At 40.9% G+C, this 17511-nt stretch overlaps 1 protein-coding gene across 3 annotated transcripts in view; it reads right to left on the bottom strand.

Annotated features, from left to right (window-relative positions):
- The window catches only part of ANO6 (anoctamin 6), a 201244-nt gene that overhangs the window by 117736 nt on the left and 65997 nt on the right, over positions 1-17511 (bottom strand). For all 3 annotated transcript variants that reach the window (XM_067696281.1, XM_067696282.1, XM_067696283.1), the window contains one exon: positions 5509-5588. In XM_067696281.1, coding sequence (XP_067552382.1) covers positions 5509-5588 — 80 coding nt within the window. The remainder of the gene's footprint in view (positions 1-5508; positions 5589-17511) is intronic.

The raw sequence follows: 17511 nt of genomic DNA, 5'->3' as shown, positions 1-17511 counted from the left end.
CGCCTGGACGGTGAGCGCTGAGGGAACTCAGGATGGAGACAAACAGGCTGCCCACTGCCAAGCTCATCTAGCAGTCAGCCGCTGCAGCCACCCCCATACAATGCACCTGAGGAGACTGGCCCCCAGATAGCTAAGGTGCGTGTCAAAGGAGTGATTTCAGTGAGCCCAGACTCTTGCATCTTCCCATACATAGAAAAGCAATAAATTCTTTCACCTGTGATAGCTGGTTTTCTTTTCTTAACAGTAATCCTTTGATGTTCTGACTACCTGGTCTTTTGTTGCAAAAACTTCTATATATCCTGGCTTCCCTCCTTGCTTCTTCGGAGCAGTCTCTCAGAGTTATTTGAGATGCTGTCTCCCAGGCTCGAAGTCCTAAGAAAGTCCACCAAATAAAACATAACTCTCAACTTTTAGGCTGTGCATTTTTTGCAGACAACACCCTCAAATAACTTCCCAACTCAAAGTAAAACCAAAGTGTTTACAATCGCCTGTAAAGTCCCCACTAGCTACTATTCTCACCACCCTTCATTCTACTCCAGTCACATTGGCCTCCTTTCCCCAAACCTTCCACCAACTCCCACCTCAAGACCTTTGTTCCTGTTGTTCCCTCTGCCTGGAATGCTCTTCATCTAGTTTTCCAAAGAGTTGGCTCCAGCATCCCTGCTTCAGGTCTTTCCACTGATCACCTTCTCAGTGAGATTTGCCCTGTACACCTTGTTGAAAACTGTAACCAACTCCCTCTGCAACACACACATATAATCCTTCCTTTATTTTTCTCTGAAGGATTTACCATCATCTGACATGTTGTGCTTTATTTATTTTGTGTTTTATGTTTCCCCTACCAAAATGTAAGCTCCACACGTGCAAGGATGTCTTCTGTTTGTCTGCTACAGTGCTTAAAATAGTAGACATCAAATAAAGATTTGTTGACTGAATTAAGATTTTAACTCTTTCTTCAAGGTCACATCTATTTTCATCTAGTTAAAGACAAACAAATTTGAATTTCAGGAAATCAACTGTATTCTCTGTTAAGCAGTATCTTCTCTCAAAAGGGGAGCCAGTTACACAAAATTCCAAATGGCATAAGAACTCTTCCGACCTCCTTCTCTCTGCATAACCATGAGTGCTGAATGAAGGGAACATATTTGCTCCACTTTAATCCTCATCTTCCCAAGTCTCTTTTCCTTTTCTAAATCCTGAGGTTTCTCATCATCTTCCCTGGTTTACCCTGTTGTAATCCTAATATTCTTTTGCCAGCCCAAACTCTATCTTGTTACTTACACCACATTTGGTAGAAGGTAAACAAAGGGAAACATCATCAACTGGCATGAGACAAGAGGCTATAAGAATCCTCCTGCCTCTAAAAAGCCCAGGGAGTCATAAATAAACCTCAAGTTCTGGAAAGGCCGAAAGACAGGGTATTACTATCGAGACTTAGATCATAAAATGTAATTCCTTAGCCTTCTCTTTCCTTCCACGTGTTCTCATGTTGACTGCAGCCTGGTTTCTATCCAGCGTGCTGCACGCAGATTCACCGTTGCTAGATCAGAGTTCCTCCCCATACCCCATCCTTCGCCCCATGTATACTCAGGCAATCAGACCCATGTGAGTTCCTGGGTCAGTGCCAACAGAGGCAGGGTTTCTAGAAAGAGCCTTGACCACTACCCAACATTTCCCCCTACTAACCCCTCAATCCCCAGGTTTTTTTCCTACTCCCCGGGGCTTGGGATCAACCTGGGGTCTGCTGGGGCAGTCACGCTGGCTGGGCCCCTGCAGTGACGCCTAGATCACCTTTGCTCTTAACTACATCTGGGATTGGGAGCACTGGTGGGAGCCTGGGATGCCCTACATCTGTGCTGCCATGCTGCAGGACCACCTTTATATGCTCCATCCCCAGGTGGATGGCTCCCCATCCTTGGTTCTAACCAGCTTGGCCAGTGCTGCAGTCTCTACTTCTAGTCTGAACTCCTACAAGTTTATCTGGGTCTCTGGTACTCAGTTCCCAGCCTCACTCTGGTCAATCCCTTTCCTCAGAGTCTGATACCTGTCATCACACACCCCATCTACTTTCAGGGTCCGTGTCCCAAAATGATGGTCACCAATCACATGGGCCCAGAGCATCCGACCATGCCACCGTTTCCTCGACAAGTTCCCTCTTGAACTAACTGCTCTGAAAATTCTAATGTAATGAATTACAGTTCATTGGCACAAGGGAACAGAAAATGTCAGAGAAGATATCAGTGTCAGAGGAAAAAACCAGCATGGCGCTGTACACCTTAAACTTACACTGTGCTATATGTTAATTATATCTCAATAAAACTGGGGAAAAAACGGTATGGGAAAATGTTCAGGATAAAACATTAAGTTAACAAAGCAGGTTATAAAACAGATTTTCATTGTGCTTAAACAAAAAACTGAACCACGACAGAGATGGTTTCCCACCAGAGTGAGATAACCAAGGGACTCTCTGTAAGGTCAGCCCTTAGCCAGGTCCCTTTCACCTTGACCCTCACCCACACATGCACCTCACCTCGGAGTGGGTCTACGTCTAGTTTCAACATGTTCCCAGCTCCTCACAAGCTTTGGGGTGGCAACAACACATGCACCTATGTTCACATCTTCATTCACCTTTTAACATGTCAGCGTGGTTTGGCTAAACTCACCCACTTCAGCCCACAGAGTGGAGCAGACAGTGGGGAGGGGCAACATGTGATCACGGGACAAACTCTGCCCTGCAAGGTGGCCGCTGTCTGCAGGCACATGAGGGATTCACAACAGCATTTCTTTACCCGTGATTTATGTAGACTACACGGCAATACTTTGTCTGACTAGTCACACTACACACCTGAACTGGGAAGGAAACCTTTAATGTACTTATCATGCCATAAGGAGCACTGCTCTCAGGCCTTGTTTCAAATGAAAGAAAAACAAATTCTGAAGGAAACTAATAATGATAAGGATTTTGTCCTCCCTCTTGGCCAAACTATATAACTATATAAATACAAAACTATATAAATACATTCTGTACAAAAACACTGGGCTCTTCATCCTTCTAAAATCTGAACTATTTGAGGATAAGGCCTGAGTAAACACGGTCTACGCCTTATTTTATTTCCGTTCAACTCAGCAAACTGCGGCTGGACCTTCCGAAATGCCACCCGGAGAAGAACAGAAGGCTGATTATCCAGTTCCTTTTATTCTTCTCTCTCTTTTCTGTTTCCAATTTTGCTTTGCCTTTGGGCTCTTTTTTTTTTTTTTTTTTGGCATATACATAGTTTATTTTTTATTTTGTGGGGCTCTTTTTGCTCCCAGTTTTGTACTGGTGTCCCTGTTTCTAATTCAAGATTTTGGTTTGGATCACCTTAGCTGACTCTGTCCTGGCATGTGCCCAATCCGCCACCTCCCCAACTGCAGCCACCCATTCTGACCGATGCTGTAACTTTCTGCCTACAAAAGAGGCTTCCCTTAAATATCGGGCCTGAGTCCCCTGAGTACCCTATTCTCAAGGCAGCTTCTATACCTCCGTTTGTTTACCATGGAGACAGCTCGGGAAATACATGTTTACTATGGAACTGGGAGTACATGGGCTACTGTGATGCTGACGAGAAAACACAAGCAGCTATGTACGTGCTACACAAAGATGTGGCAGGCAATGATCATCAGATGTGTGAAAATTTATAAAGCACAAGAAAATCACAGATTCCTCCCTGAATATGATATGAACACACAATCAGAGAAAGATAATAGCCAGGATATAGAGATCTGATATCAACCACACAAATAAGGAAACTGTGATTAACAATTTCAGCATCAGGGCTTCCCTGGTGGCACAGCGGTTAAGAATCCACCTGCGAGTGCAAGGGACACGGGTTTGAGCCCTGGTCCGGGAAGATCCCACAGGCCTCAGAGCAACTAAGCCCGCGTACCACAACTACTGAGCCTGCGCTCTAGAGCCCGCGTGCCACAACTACTGAGCCCATGTGCCACAACTACTGAAGCCCATGCAGCTAGAGGCCCCGCTCCTCAACAAGAGAAGCCACCACAGTGAGAAGCCTGCGCACCACAACAAAGAGCAGCCCTCGCACAGCAACAAAGACCCAACGCAGCCAAAATAAATAAAGCCATTAAAAAAAAAAAAAAAAGCAGTTAGAAAATAACAAAACAGAAAAAGGTCAGCTCCATGAGTCTGTACCAATATCATGCTCAAACGTGAAATATCTGTGTCAATTCTACTTTGGGGCTGTAACGGCAGAAGTCAGAAAAAAACACAAAACTGCTCTGTTACTTTAAGATGCAGGAATACTGGCGAGCATTCACAATTCTGCTTCACTGAAAATCTCACTGAATATAATAGAGAAGTCATTGAATACTATGTCTTTCCATTATACCCAAGTGATTTTCACAGTAGGCAATCTGCTAGTACACCACAGGAGTCCCACACTTTGAAATAAAATGGCATTGTGGATAGAGTCTCATGTGCCATCCCTTTTCAGTCCAGAGACCTGCCGAGTTTCCTTACTCTTGGCTGAATTGAGGGGACAATCCACGAAGAGTGTGTGGGAAGAGGGAAAGCACATAATGAGGTGGCTTTTTGTTGTTGTTTTTTTTCCGCTATCAATAAGATAATTGTGCTCTGCCGATTACTGGAGTGGCGACTACACATCATATTTTGAAAATTAAAAAAAGATTTTTCCATTGCTAAGTTGGTAGACAAGCCATTTGCAGCAGGGGGCAAAAATCAGTAAATCTAGGTGGATCCTGGCATGCTTTCCTTACACATCTGGTACAATAACATGGTATAGGAATTAGAGACATACTTCTTCCCATCACCCTCTTCAAATAAGCCTAATATAAAACCTATTTAGTAAGGACATTCTCCACCAGGCATCCTATGTGCTTAATTTTCTTTAAACAAGGCATTAATAAAATCACAGTAGCATCTAATAAGATTTTTAATTCCTTGAGGGTAGGAACCATGGCTAATCTTTAATGAGTCTAATTTAGTGAGAGCACTTAGTTCCCTTCTTAGCAGAAACAACCAATAGAATATCCCTAGCCCTACAAGATGTATCCATATAGGTTGTGTTACTGAGGCTCCAGAATGAAAAAGGAATTGGACTGGTCAGTGGACCTGGATGTGCTCAGTAGAGACTGGTTTCCAGAGTTTTTGACAGCAGAAACTGGTAGCAGGGGTATCAATGAATAAAGGGGGAGTTTCAGACACACAGTGCTATTTTACTGCAGAACAAGTTCCCATTTGCTATTACAAGCAGCGTGAAGAGCGAGCTTACAGTGCATGATGCCAAGACGCTGTAGTTCAGGAACGTGCTCCCCAGAGGACGAGAGCTTTGCACACAGAGTCCTAACAGCGAGGCCTGTGCCAGATCTAGAGCCACTGAAGGCAAGAACTCATTTAAAAACAAAACAAAACAAAAAACCCTCTTTCTCCACTTTGTGAGAAACCTCTAGCTAACTGATACAAATTTAAGATAGAGTGGTAGTACTCACAAACTCCGGGGTTCGGAAATCCTGCTGACTTTCCAGTGATCCAAAACCGGAGACAATTGTCTGTTCAAGGTTTTCCAAGACTGAAAAGAAACAAAAAAACGAATAAATAAATGAGCATGATCTTCCGTTGGCTCACATACTTTTTTTTGCTTTTAAGTCAGCAGCATTGGCTTAACTATTTTTAGCGTCTGTGGCACACTTACAGGTTGACATTATTTAAGGCTTTTGGAAATCAGGACACTCAAAATCTTCAGTAGCTATTTCATCTACTAGACAATGCCACACTTGTAGGATATTAGGTCCTAAAATGCTCTAAGGCTAGATCTACCATGGAAAATCACTTAGCTTCTACATGGAAGGACATGGCAGCTAAATGTTATAAAATTCCAGCTCAGGAACACTTTAGCCTATTGATGTTCTTTTTTCTTCCACATGTCAGGGAACTGATGTGGAGTCATTTTAGGGTAGTAACTTTCTGTTTTAAAATCTGTTGACTAGCACTATCTAACAGAAATATACTGGGAGCCAAACAAAATATTCTAGTAGCTACATTAAGAAAGAGAAATAGGTAAAATTATTTTTAGTAGTAAGATTTATTTAACCTGATATACCCAGATTATCATTTCAACATGTGTGTATTCAGTATAAAAAATTATTAGTGAACTATTTTACATTTGGGGGGTATTCTTATACTCACAACACATCTCAATTTGCACTAGCCACATTTCAAAAGCTCAATAACATCATGGGACCAGTGGTTACTACACTGGACAGCACAGTGTTAAGAGGGATAAAGGAACCAAATCCAGAAGGTGGGTTGTTCTGCAAGACACTAGTCTCCTCTTGTAAACACGTTCCTGATGTGAATAAAAGGGACTGTTCCAGATTAAAAGACACCAAGAGAACAAAACAACCATTTGCAGTGTGTGGCTCTGGGTTGGATCCAGGTTTAAACAATCCAGATATAAAAGACTTAAAAACAAACTGCGAAAATTTGAATACTGATTAAGTGTTGGGTTATATTAATATCGATAAGTATAACCACGTAATGGCCATGTAGAAAAATATTCTTAGTTAAATAAACTTACATAAATAGTCAAATATTATTAAGCATTTAAATAAATATTCTCATTTATCAACAGGTCCAGCCTCTTCAACAAATCAATGACATGAAAAAGGTAGACTGTTAGAGATTTAAAGAGCCCTACGGAACAGAACTCCAACGTGTGTTTTTTCCCACACCACTGAACAATTAATTCAATTCTGACACGAGCTACCTGAAGGTAGCATCAGATTCCACAGTTTATGGGCTCAAGACTGCCCCCATTTCAGATGCCAATCGGAAGTCCATGTTGTCACCTGTGCTTCTGACTAACTGGCTATAAATTGGAGGTTCCCACCACCCTCTCCTCAGGCTCAATTAATTTGTTAGAGTGGCTCACAGAACTCAGAGAAACATTTATTACATTTACCAGTTTAGTATAAAGGATGTTATAAAGCAGGGGTCCTCAACCCCCGGACCACGGACTGGTACCGGTGCCTGGCCTGTTAGGAACCGGGCTGCACAGCAGGAGGTGAGCGGTGGGTGAGCGAGCGAAGCTTCATCTGTATTTACAGCCGCTCCCCATCGCTCACATTACCGCCTGAGCTCCGCCTCCTGTCAGATCAGCGGCGGCATTAGATTCTCATAGGAATGCAAACCCTACCGTGAACTGCACATGCGAGGAATCTAGGCTGCACTCTCCTTGAGACTCTAATGCCTGATGATCTGAGGTGGAGCTGAGGCGGTGATGCTAGCGCTGGGGAGCGGCTGCAAATACAGATTATCATTAGCAGAGAGGTTTGACTGCACAGAGACCATAATCAATTGCTTGCAGACTCATATCTAAATTCTATCAGTGAGTGGCAAGTGACGATTAAGCTGCATCTTACGGAGCAGACTGGATATAAGCAACACACTTTGGGTGTCACTGTCTCCCATCACCCCCAGATGGGACCATCTAGTTGCAGGAAAACAAGCTCAGGGCTCCCACTGATTCTGTATTATGGCGAGTTGTATAACTATTTCATTATATATTGCAATGTAATAATAGAAATAAAGCGCACAATAAATGTAATGCCCTTGAATCATCCCAAAACCATCCCCCGCCCCTCCCCCATCTGTGGAAAAACTGTCTTCCACGAAACCAGTCCCCGGTGCCAAAAAGGTTGGGGTCCGCTGTTATAAAGGATACAGATGCACAGCCAGATGAGGAGGTACAGGGGCAAGGTGTGTGGGGAGAGGTGCAGAGCTTCCATGCCCTCTCCAGGCGCCCTGCTCTCCCCACAGCTCCACCTGTTCACCAACCTGAAGCTCTCCAAACCCTGTCCTTTTGGGGTTTTATGGAGGCTTCATTACAGAGGCATGAGTGATTGACGATCAGTGGCCATCGGTAATTGATTCAATTTGCCCCTCTCCCCTACCCCAGGGGTCAGGGGGGTGGGACTGAAAATTTCTACCCTCTAATCACTTGGTGGGTTCCCTGGGCAGCCAGCCCTCCTCCTTTGGTTACCTAGGGGCTGTCCAAGCACCTCATTATCATAACAAAGGGCATCTTTATCCCTCTCATCACGCTGGAAATTCCAAGAGTTTTAAAAAAGGAGCTCTGTGGGAATTCCCTGGCGGTCCAGTGGTTAAGGCTCCACACTCTCACTGCTCCAATCCCTGTCTGGAGAACTAAAACCCCACAAGCTGCGAGGTGCGGCCAAAAAATAATAATAATAAATAAATAAATAAATAAAAAAGGAGCTCTGTGACATGAACCAAGGAAGAACAAATATATATTTCTTATTACAAATCACAATATCACAACCACCATTAGCTATATGTGGTACTCAGCTGGATCTTAACTTGAACAAACCAGCTATAAAGGTTTGCTTTTATCAAAACTAGGGGTGGAAGGTTTGTTTGTATTTATCAAAACTAGGAAGATTGAGTATGGGATAAGCATTAAGTTACGGTAAATTACTTTTAATTTTATGAAGTGTGATGTTAGCTTTGTAGTGACTTTTTAATTGCATATTAATTTTTTTTTAATCCATTAGAGGCTTTCATGAAAGGAGAGACTGGGTTCCTATCAACCCAGAAAAATTCCCTTCAGTGGCCCCAAAGAAAGCTGGGTATGTATAGGTGAGAGTTATGAGATCTCTAAGTGATTGTTTAACAAAACCAAACTATCGGCCAACCACTCAGCTATTTGGCACATCACTAAGAAACATCCCAATATCTGGACTAGACTTCAGGTTCACTCAGAATCTTGCCCACTAAACTCATATCACTGTAAGCCTATGAACTGCAAGAAAGTGCCAGTAGTAAAGAACACAGACAAGTGATTCTAATGCTTCTGAAAAACTGAGTTCATCACAGGAGCCCTAAATGTGAACCAGAGCAGAAACAGGAAAGAGATGAGGTGAGCCATGGCTTGCAGAGCTGTGACCAGAGCCGAAATTAAGGTGCTTGCCCCTGAGAACTCCAGGGGCCAGGGGGCGACAGCAAGTACTACACAGTCTGTTACATTCAGCAAGTACTGCATAGTCTGTTACACTCAGGGAATTGTAATAAACTGGTTATTCCAACATCAGAACAAGTTGTCCAAGATAATTACATTCTTGCAGGCCACCTTTAAAACTTGCTAAAATGTGTTTATACTAGTGGCTGTGAGGGTGGGTTTTCAATTGGTGTTTTGCAGCTTGGTTTACAAGTAAGAAGAAAAGACCTTTTTATAGCAGTAAGATAGACACTGATGAAATTGTATCTGTGGTGCTTATGATTCACTTTTTTTTCCTGGCAGAACTAGCAAGTCAGAGAAACATCATACTGCAGGTATTTTTTTAAACAAGTATTGTAAACCTGATGGAGTGACTTGACTTTTGCATCTTATCTGGATTCCTTTAGAAAGAGATGCCCAATTTACCTATTATGTATCTGGGGTCAACAGATGGGACAGAGCTGCTGTTGTTGACATTTTTTTTTTTTTTAATGAAAGGATAAGCTTAAGAAAGTACAGGGCTTCCCTGGTGGCGCAGTGGTTGAGAGTCCGCCTGCCGATGCAGGGGACATGGGTTCGTGCCCCGGTCCGGGAAGATCCCATGTTCCGCGGAGCGGCTGGGCCCGTGAGCCATGGCCGCTGAGCCTGCATGTCCAGAGCCTGTGCTCCACAACGGGAGAGGCCACAACAGTGAGAGGCCCGCGTACCGCAAAAAAAAAAAAAGAAAGTACAAATTTTGCCTAAACACAGAGGAGAAAGAAGATGTATTGCCCAGATGTTCTATCAAATTAAAGGCATCTATGCAGCTTGACAGGATTTGTGAGAGAAAATATAGAACTATTTATAATTTTAGTTATTCTGTTGGTAATGGAAACTAATAGATTCACTGGTTAATGTCAACACAAAGTAGAACCTGTAAATTTGAGTGAATAAAACAGAAATGGCTTAATTGAAACATCATCCAGGTAGAACAAAGCTGCAGCTGTTGCTCTCATTACCTAATACAGTACTGAGAAGCAAATGGTTTATGATGCTAATATGATAATTATACTTCCCTACTGAGGGGCTCCAGTTACTGTTTGATATTCTCATTTCTGGTAATCTAACACAGTTGAAAAAGTTCATTTCTCAGCAAAAATAAAATAGTCAAAATCTAGGTGACACTTTGAGGGCTTTTTATTAAAATAGCTGCAGAATCAGGAAAAAGATTCTAAAAAGGCAAAAATGTTCATTTAATTTTCTTCTTTATATAAGTCGTTTTAAAATGTAGTATTTTGAAATGCATTTTTCATATTGCCGTAATACCTCACTTTATACTACAGAAGTACCACCTTGGATGACACCATAATTAGCTCATTTAATTTTGGCACTTGGAATATAAAAAGCATGCGGTACCTCTATGTTATCTGTTCATCACAAAGCTGCTGAGAGAACTGAAAACTGTTTATTCAATGAAAAATCTTTGGTCCTGACATGTTGATATAATTTTGTATGGATGCAATGTGGAAGTTCAACTGGAAGTCAGGTTCAACAAACATTCATTGCCTGGTTTATACATATTTTGCACAGTCATTGTGTTCTTAGGCCCTGGGAATACCAAGAAGAACCAGACAAAGTTCTCTCTTCTTGAGGAAAGGAATTTGAGACATGATAAATCCTATTTTGAGGATAATTAGTAAGTGCTAGGCTAGACAGACTAATGGAGTATTATAGGAATACCAAAGAAAACACTGTATACACATACATCAACTGGTTTACTATAGGCAAAACTCAAATAATTGAGGCTTTGGTCAAAAGAAACTCACTATTTACTTTTCCTAAATTTAATAGTAATTAATCACATAACAATTAGTTTAAAATGAAAGAAATAGAAACAATATTTTTAAAACTTTATCAATGCAGTTACTATAGTAAGATTAAAGGAATAAAGTCATTGGTGGTACTAGTTGACATACATGAAGGCCCCAACAGAAATGTCTAGAAGTCCAGTCACATTAATGAGTTAATAAGAGAACAGTAGAAACCTCACCAGAAAGTTGCAGTTCACATGATTACTTGTCTATCAATTAGAAATGGAAATCATCCCAACTGCAAAATGGAGAGGTAACTTCTACAGCAAAGATGATTGAGATTTACCTAAAATGGGCAATAAAACGAGCCATCATCTACATTTTATAACTTGGATAACCTATTATCCATCAGAAAACACAAAATGACCTCTCGGGAACGTCATGCGTAAGGCCCAAAGACTGGCTGATAAGCAGTGCCCAGCAATAAAAGTAATCAGAATTAGGCATCCACACTATATCTAACTTACAGCATCAGTATGGCAGGTCATTGGGTCCAAATGACATCTTCTTTATGGTGACTGGTTGTGAATGAAATGGTCAGAGGCATAGCAAGTATATGAGAGATAGCAGGTGAAAACAGACCGTGGCCTGGTGCAAAGGGCACTGTGCATGGATTAAGGGGATTGATTGGGTTGACCTGCAACTTAGTTGCATGATCCTGAGCAATGACCTATTCTCAATTTATCTGAAACTAGTTAAAAAATTACTTTCCCTGGTTATCTTACAGGTTGTGCAAAGAATACAAATGACAATTCAAAATCATGTTAAAAAAATAAAACACTATCTAAATATAAATTAAGTTCACGTACATAGAACATAATCATATCATATCGTGACATGAAGAAATGTAAACAGAAATTTCCTGAGGGTGTTATAACATGCCTGGCACTTCTAAAGGTCTGATCTTACTTAATCTTCTTTGTATCCTCGTTTTCACAGATGATGAAAATTTAGATATCATTAGTTGCCTGAAGTCAACGACTAGAAGTGATACAATGGCAGTCTGAATCTGACTCCAAAACTGGACATCTTTTTGAATTCACTAATGTCTCCTAAGCTGCTCTAAATAATTCCAAGGGGTCCCCTGATGCTAAATGTAACTTGGTAATGAATTAAAATAGCACGGTAAGTCAGAAAAGTATTAACTTGACTAACACATCTTGAAAAACAAATAATGAAAAAAAATGCAGTGAAATTTATTGGTATAGTACTCACAATTAGAAGAATTAATGGAAAAGCTCCACAAAATAAACAAACAAATACAATATTCTGACAAGTGGCTAAAGATATTCACATGCCAAGGATGGAGCTAGGTGATGAAGAGGGTATAGAAACTGTCCTCAGGAATCCCATGATCTAGTGAATGTACAATTAAAGAAGTGTTAAAAGAATGGGCCATACTGCCTTAGGAATGAAGATATGGTCACATATCCAGATTGAGCAGGACGTCTAGTGATCTGCCAAGCATCCTATACCTATACCTATACCTCTCTTCTCCCACTGGACTAGAAGTCTCTGAAAACTGGATCTCAGCATATATCTAATGTTTAACCTGAATAACCTGGCACTCACCAGCCACTATTTTTAAAGCAACCACACACTGGGACCACCATTTCCTGTCACTCCGTAATTTCCAGATATCATGTGGGCCTGCCCAGTCTCACTCCCCACACCACCTAAGGCTAAGCCTATACCCCACGTGTCGCATCATCCTATGATATCGTATTTGGTCTCCAGGTTCCAGTGTCTCTTTCTCTGGCTTCAGTTTTACAGGATCCACTGCAGTTTGGTGATGGGAAGGGGAAAATCGATTTTCCCTATTATCCAAAGGCTGTAAACTTAAAGATTATAGGCCCTGTAATATTAAATGCTATTCTAAAATGGGTCCAAAGAGTCATTATTAATGAAAATAAAGTTAATAATGAAATATAAAACACGACGACAGGAGATTTCCTTTCAAGGTTAAGACGGCTGCGTTTTACCCCCCAGGGCAGTGGACTTGGTTCACAAGACCTCTATGCAGTATAACCCTGTGGCTTCAGGCACATCACTCAACCCTAAGTCTCAGTTTCCTCATCATTAAAATGTGGATTATAATGCCTACATCAGAAAGTGGAGAATAAATTAACTGACACATATATAAAAGTGACTTGAAGACTGTTAAGTACTGTATAACTATTGGGTACTTTTTTAAAAAAACTTCATTCTTTAATAAATTTTGGCATCCTTTACCTTGTTAGGCACCCATTTTTCCCTCTGACTTTTTACCTTGACTATCCCTACCATTCATTCCTTTTATAAGAAAATGAATTTAAACATAGAAAAAGATAATATTAATTCAGCAAATATTTCTGAATGACCTCAGTGGCCTAAGCACTGCTGGCTACTAACTTTCAATGAAAAGAAATGTGAATCAGGAAATGTTTCTTCACTTTTCTGAATCTGGATGGATCAGCCTCTTACCACAGCTTGCTACTGACATATAAACTAAACTGTGGCATTCTCTTCTAATCATTCCGGGAATGCAAATTCCAAATTGAATTTGATGGTTTCTTTTAGAGTTCTGTTTTTCCCATCTTCAGAAATACAAAAGTGTGCTCTCTCTCTCATATTTCTGGAAGTGAAAAAAACAGCTAACGTGGGAAGAAGGAAAAAAGCACTTATGAATATGTCAAATTTGTTAGGGTAAGAACATTTTCTTCCCTTTTTTTTGGACTCATGACTAGGACCCAGTACTACCCTTCAAGTAATTTAGAATATAAATATTTTCCCTACATTATGGTAAAAACTGCCTTGTTTCAAAGGTGCCCCCTGTTGTATCTCCCTTCTTGATTAATGTATTAGCATTGATTCAACCACCTAAACTACAGCTGGGGCCATTTTTGACTTTTCTCTTTCCCCCACTCTTGATATTTGGTCAGTCACCAAGTTTTATCCTTTTTATATTCAATCTTAACCTTAGTACATTCTACCTGGAATGCACCTCCCCTCACCACCATTTTACCCTTTCTTCAAATTTTTTTTCAATGTCACCATTTACGTACCAGGTTAAGTTAGTTGCCTCAACCTCACATTCTTATAGCACTTTGCAGGTCTAGTAAAACCTGTCATATCACTATGAAAGGTGTCCAAACACTGAACCGTTGCATTATTAGTTATTAAAATATAGTATTTTCAGTTGGTCTTCTGGTTAGAGTGTGGAAAAGAAATAAAAATTAGTGATTATTATAAATAAATTTGCAGCTTATATGGAACAGAGTCCCAAATAATCACATAGTAGTTACTCTCTCACAAACTGGTCACCTCCAAGAAGATAAAATCTGGAAAAAACATATATGTCCATCCCCTTTATCACACTGTATGGTCATGACTTGCTTTTCTTCTCCACTTGGTCCCGGAGCTCCTAGAGGGCAAGTCACTGTCTTAATTTATTGTTTCCTCAGAACCTGAAGTAATACCTAGCATATTATGGATACTCCGTACATGAGCGAATAAATGATGGAATGAATTATAAATGCTTTGTCACTCTAGAAAAGTTACTAGTGCTCAATTCCTCAGAATGAATTTAATTACCTATGTAATAATAAGAGAGTTTTTATATTTCCGGAAATATATTGCATTGGGCCACACTGGGATATGTCCACATACAAAACAGGCCAATAGTAAAGTGTCCCTTCAAGATAATAGTCTTCAAATGCTTGGACAATATTTACAAAAAGGAGAGGCTCTGCTTCCCCTCCACCCTGCCCACTGCTCCAGCAACGCATCAGGCAGGAACATTTCCTACCTGCAGCACCGAAGACTTCACAGCAGAAGGAAAGGCGGACAGTTTGGTGAGTCCCTTGGGCATCTCACCCTCCCAGCCCTACCCCAAGTGGCAACTCTAAGGATTTCTACCATCCACAAATAACAATACTAGGCCCGAGAAGAGCTTCAGTAAACACAATTTTCCCCATCTTGTTACATTCCCAGTGACGTTTAGTGCTGTTTTCCTCTTATTAGCCTTTCCCTATTCCCACAAACTTCCCTCAATAATTCAGCTCCAAAAATATCCCTGGAAGTTAAACATGTCTCTTTCTGAACTCACATTATTCACTCTCATATACCAACCACATTAGCTAATACTTTTTTTTGGGGGGTGGGGGGCGGGGTACGCGGGCCTCTCTCACTGCTGTGGCCTCTCCCGTTGCGGAGCACAGGCTCCGGACGCGCAGGCTCAGCGGCCATGGCTCACGGGCCCAGTCGCTCCGCGGCAAGGGGGATCTTCCCGGACCGGGGCATGAACCCGTGTCCCCTGCAGTGGCAGGCGGACTCTCAACCACTGCAGCACCAGGGAAGCCCAGCTAATACTTTTATAGAAAAGCACAATGTATATCACAAACCTACCAGATTCTAACTGAATTCATTAGTTCCTTTTCATCTAAAAAAGTTATTATAGTAACATATATAAATCATAAAAGTTGCCATTTAAATCATTCTTAAGTGTACAATTTGGTGGCATTAATTCTGTTCACAATGTTGTACAACCATAACCACTGTTTCCAAAATTTTTTTTTTTTAAATCACCCCAGAGACTCTGTAACCATTAAGCAATAACTCCTCATGTCCTCCTCCTGCTAATTCATAGTAACCTCTAATCTACTTCCGGTCTCTATGAATTTGCCTATTCTACATATTGCCTATAAATGGAGTCACATACCACTTGTCCTTTTGCCTCACTTGGCATAATGATGTCAAGGTTCATCCATGTTGTATTGTGTATCAGAACTTCATTCCTTTTTCTGGCTGAATAACACTCCATTGTATGCATATACCACATATTGTTTATCCACTCCTCTGCTGATGAACACTTGGATTGTTTCTACCTTTCGGCTATTGTGAATAATACTACAGTGAACAACAGTGTATACGTAACTGTTTTAGAGCCTCTGTTTTCAGTGCTTCTGTGTATATACCTAGTAGTGGAATTACTGAGTCATGCAGGATTTTGACGTTTAGCCTTTTGAGGAACCACCAAATTGTTTTCCGCAGTGGCTGCACCATTTTACGTTCCCATCGGCAATGTATGAGTGTGTCAATTTCTCCATATCTTTGCCAATGCTTGTAATTTTCTGTTTTTTAAAAACTTCTAGCCATCCTAGTAGGTGTGAAATGATGTTGTGGTTTTGATTTGCATCTCCCTAATGACAAATGATGCTGAGCATATGCTACTGACCATTTGCAGATCTTCTTTGGAGAAAGGTCTACTCAAGTCCTTTGCTCATTTTTTACCTGGATCGTTTGTCTTTTTGTTGAGTTGTAGGAGTTCTTTATTATTCTGGATATTAAAGCCGTATCAGATATATTATTTCCTAATGTTTCTCCCACTGTTCTTCTTTTCACTTTCTTGATAATATCCTTTGTTGCACTAAAGTTTTTATTTTGATAAAGTCCAATTTATCTATTTTGTTTTTGTTGTCCATACTTTTGGTGTTATATCTAAAAATCAACTGCCAAATCCAAGGTCATAAAGGTTTACCTCTATGTTCTCCTAACAGTTTTATGGTTTTGGCTCTCGTATCTAGGTTTTTGACCCATTTTTAGTTAACTTTTTTTTTTTTTTTTGCGGTACACGGGCCTCCCACTGCCGCGGCCTCTCCCGCTGCGGAGCACAGGCTCCGGACGCGCAGGCTCAGCGGCCATGGCTCACCGGCCCAGCCGCTCCGCGACACATGGGATCCTCCCGGACCGGGGCACGAACCCGTGTTCCCTGCATCAGCAGGCGGACTCCCAACCACTGCGCCACCAGGGAAGCCCTTAGTTAACTTTTATATGTGATGTGAGGTTGGGGTCCAACTGCATTCCTTTGGCATATGGAAATCCAGCCGTCAAAACAACATTTGTTAAAAAAAAAAAGCCTCTTCTTTCCACATTGAGTGTACTTGGCACCTTTTTCAAAAATCAATTGGCCATTTCTGGCCAGTTTCTGAACTCTCAGTTCTATTCTGCTGGTCTATATGTTTATCCATGTGCTAGTATCACACACTTTTGATTACTGTAGCAGCTCTCTGGTAAGTTTTGAAATCAGTAAATGTAAATCCTCCAATTTTGTTCTTTTTCAAAATTGTTTTGGCTATTCAGGGCCCCCTGCAATTCCACATGAGTTTGAGTCAGCTTTTTCAATTCTGCAACCTTTACCATTTTAACAAACATATTTTGAAAATTTTAGATTTAATAACATGAACAATAATCAATCTTAAAACTGAAGACTAATTTTTATTTAATTTTACCAATTTGGTATTGTTTTTTAAAAACTTGGCTAAGAGAGTTGATGTTCTATAAAGGACAAATAGTATTAATTATAGAAGTATGTTCCAACAACATCTTGCAACGCTATCACTATCACTCAGCAGTCCAATTGGTTCAAGTCTCTTAAGACCCCCAGAGTTCCCAGTGGAACACCACCCTGAGTTTGAAGTTGGCTATGGCTCAGCTGAAACTTGGTCCTAGTCACTGATCTGTCAGTTTCCAGATTATAGTGATTATACATGTCCTGGGGATGAAAGAAGATACCACACTTAAATTTCTACTGTCTTTAAACTCAAGGCCAGCGTAGGCCTGATTTCACAATCAGTTTTTAAAGCCTA

The sequence above is a fragment of the Pseudorca crassidens genome, chromosome 11, assembly GCF_039906515.1.
Source record: "Pseudorca crassidens isolate mPseCra1 chromosome 11, mPseCra1.hap1, whole genome shotgun sequence".
NCBI lineage: Eukaryota > Metazoa > Chordata > Mammalia > Artiodactyla > Delphinidae > Pseudorca > Pseudorca crassidens.
This window is presented reverse-complemented; position numbering and strand designations above follow the sequence as displayed.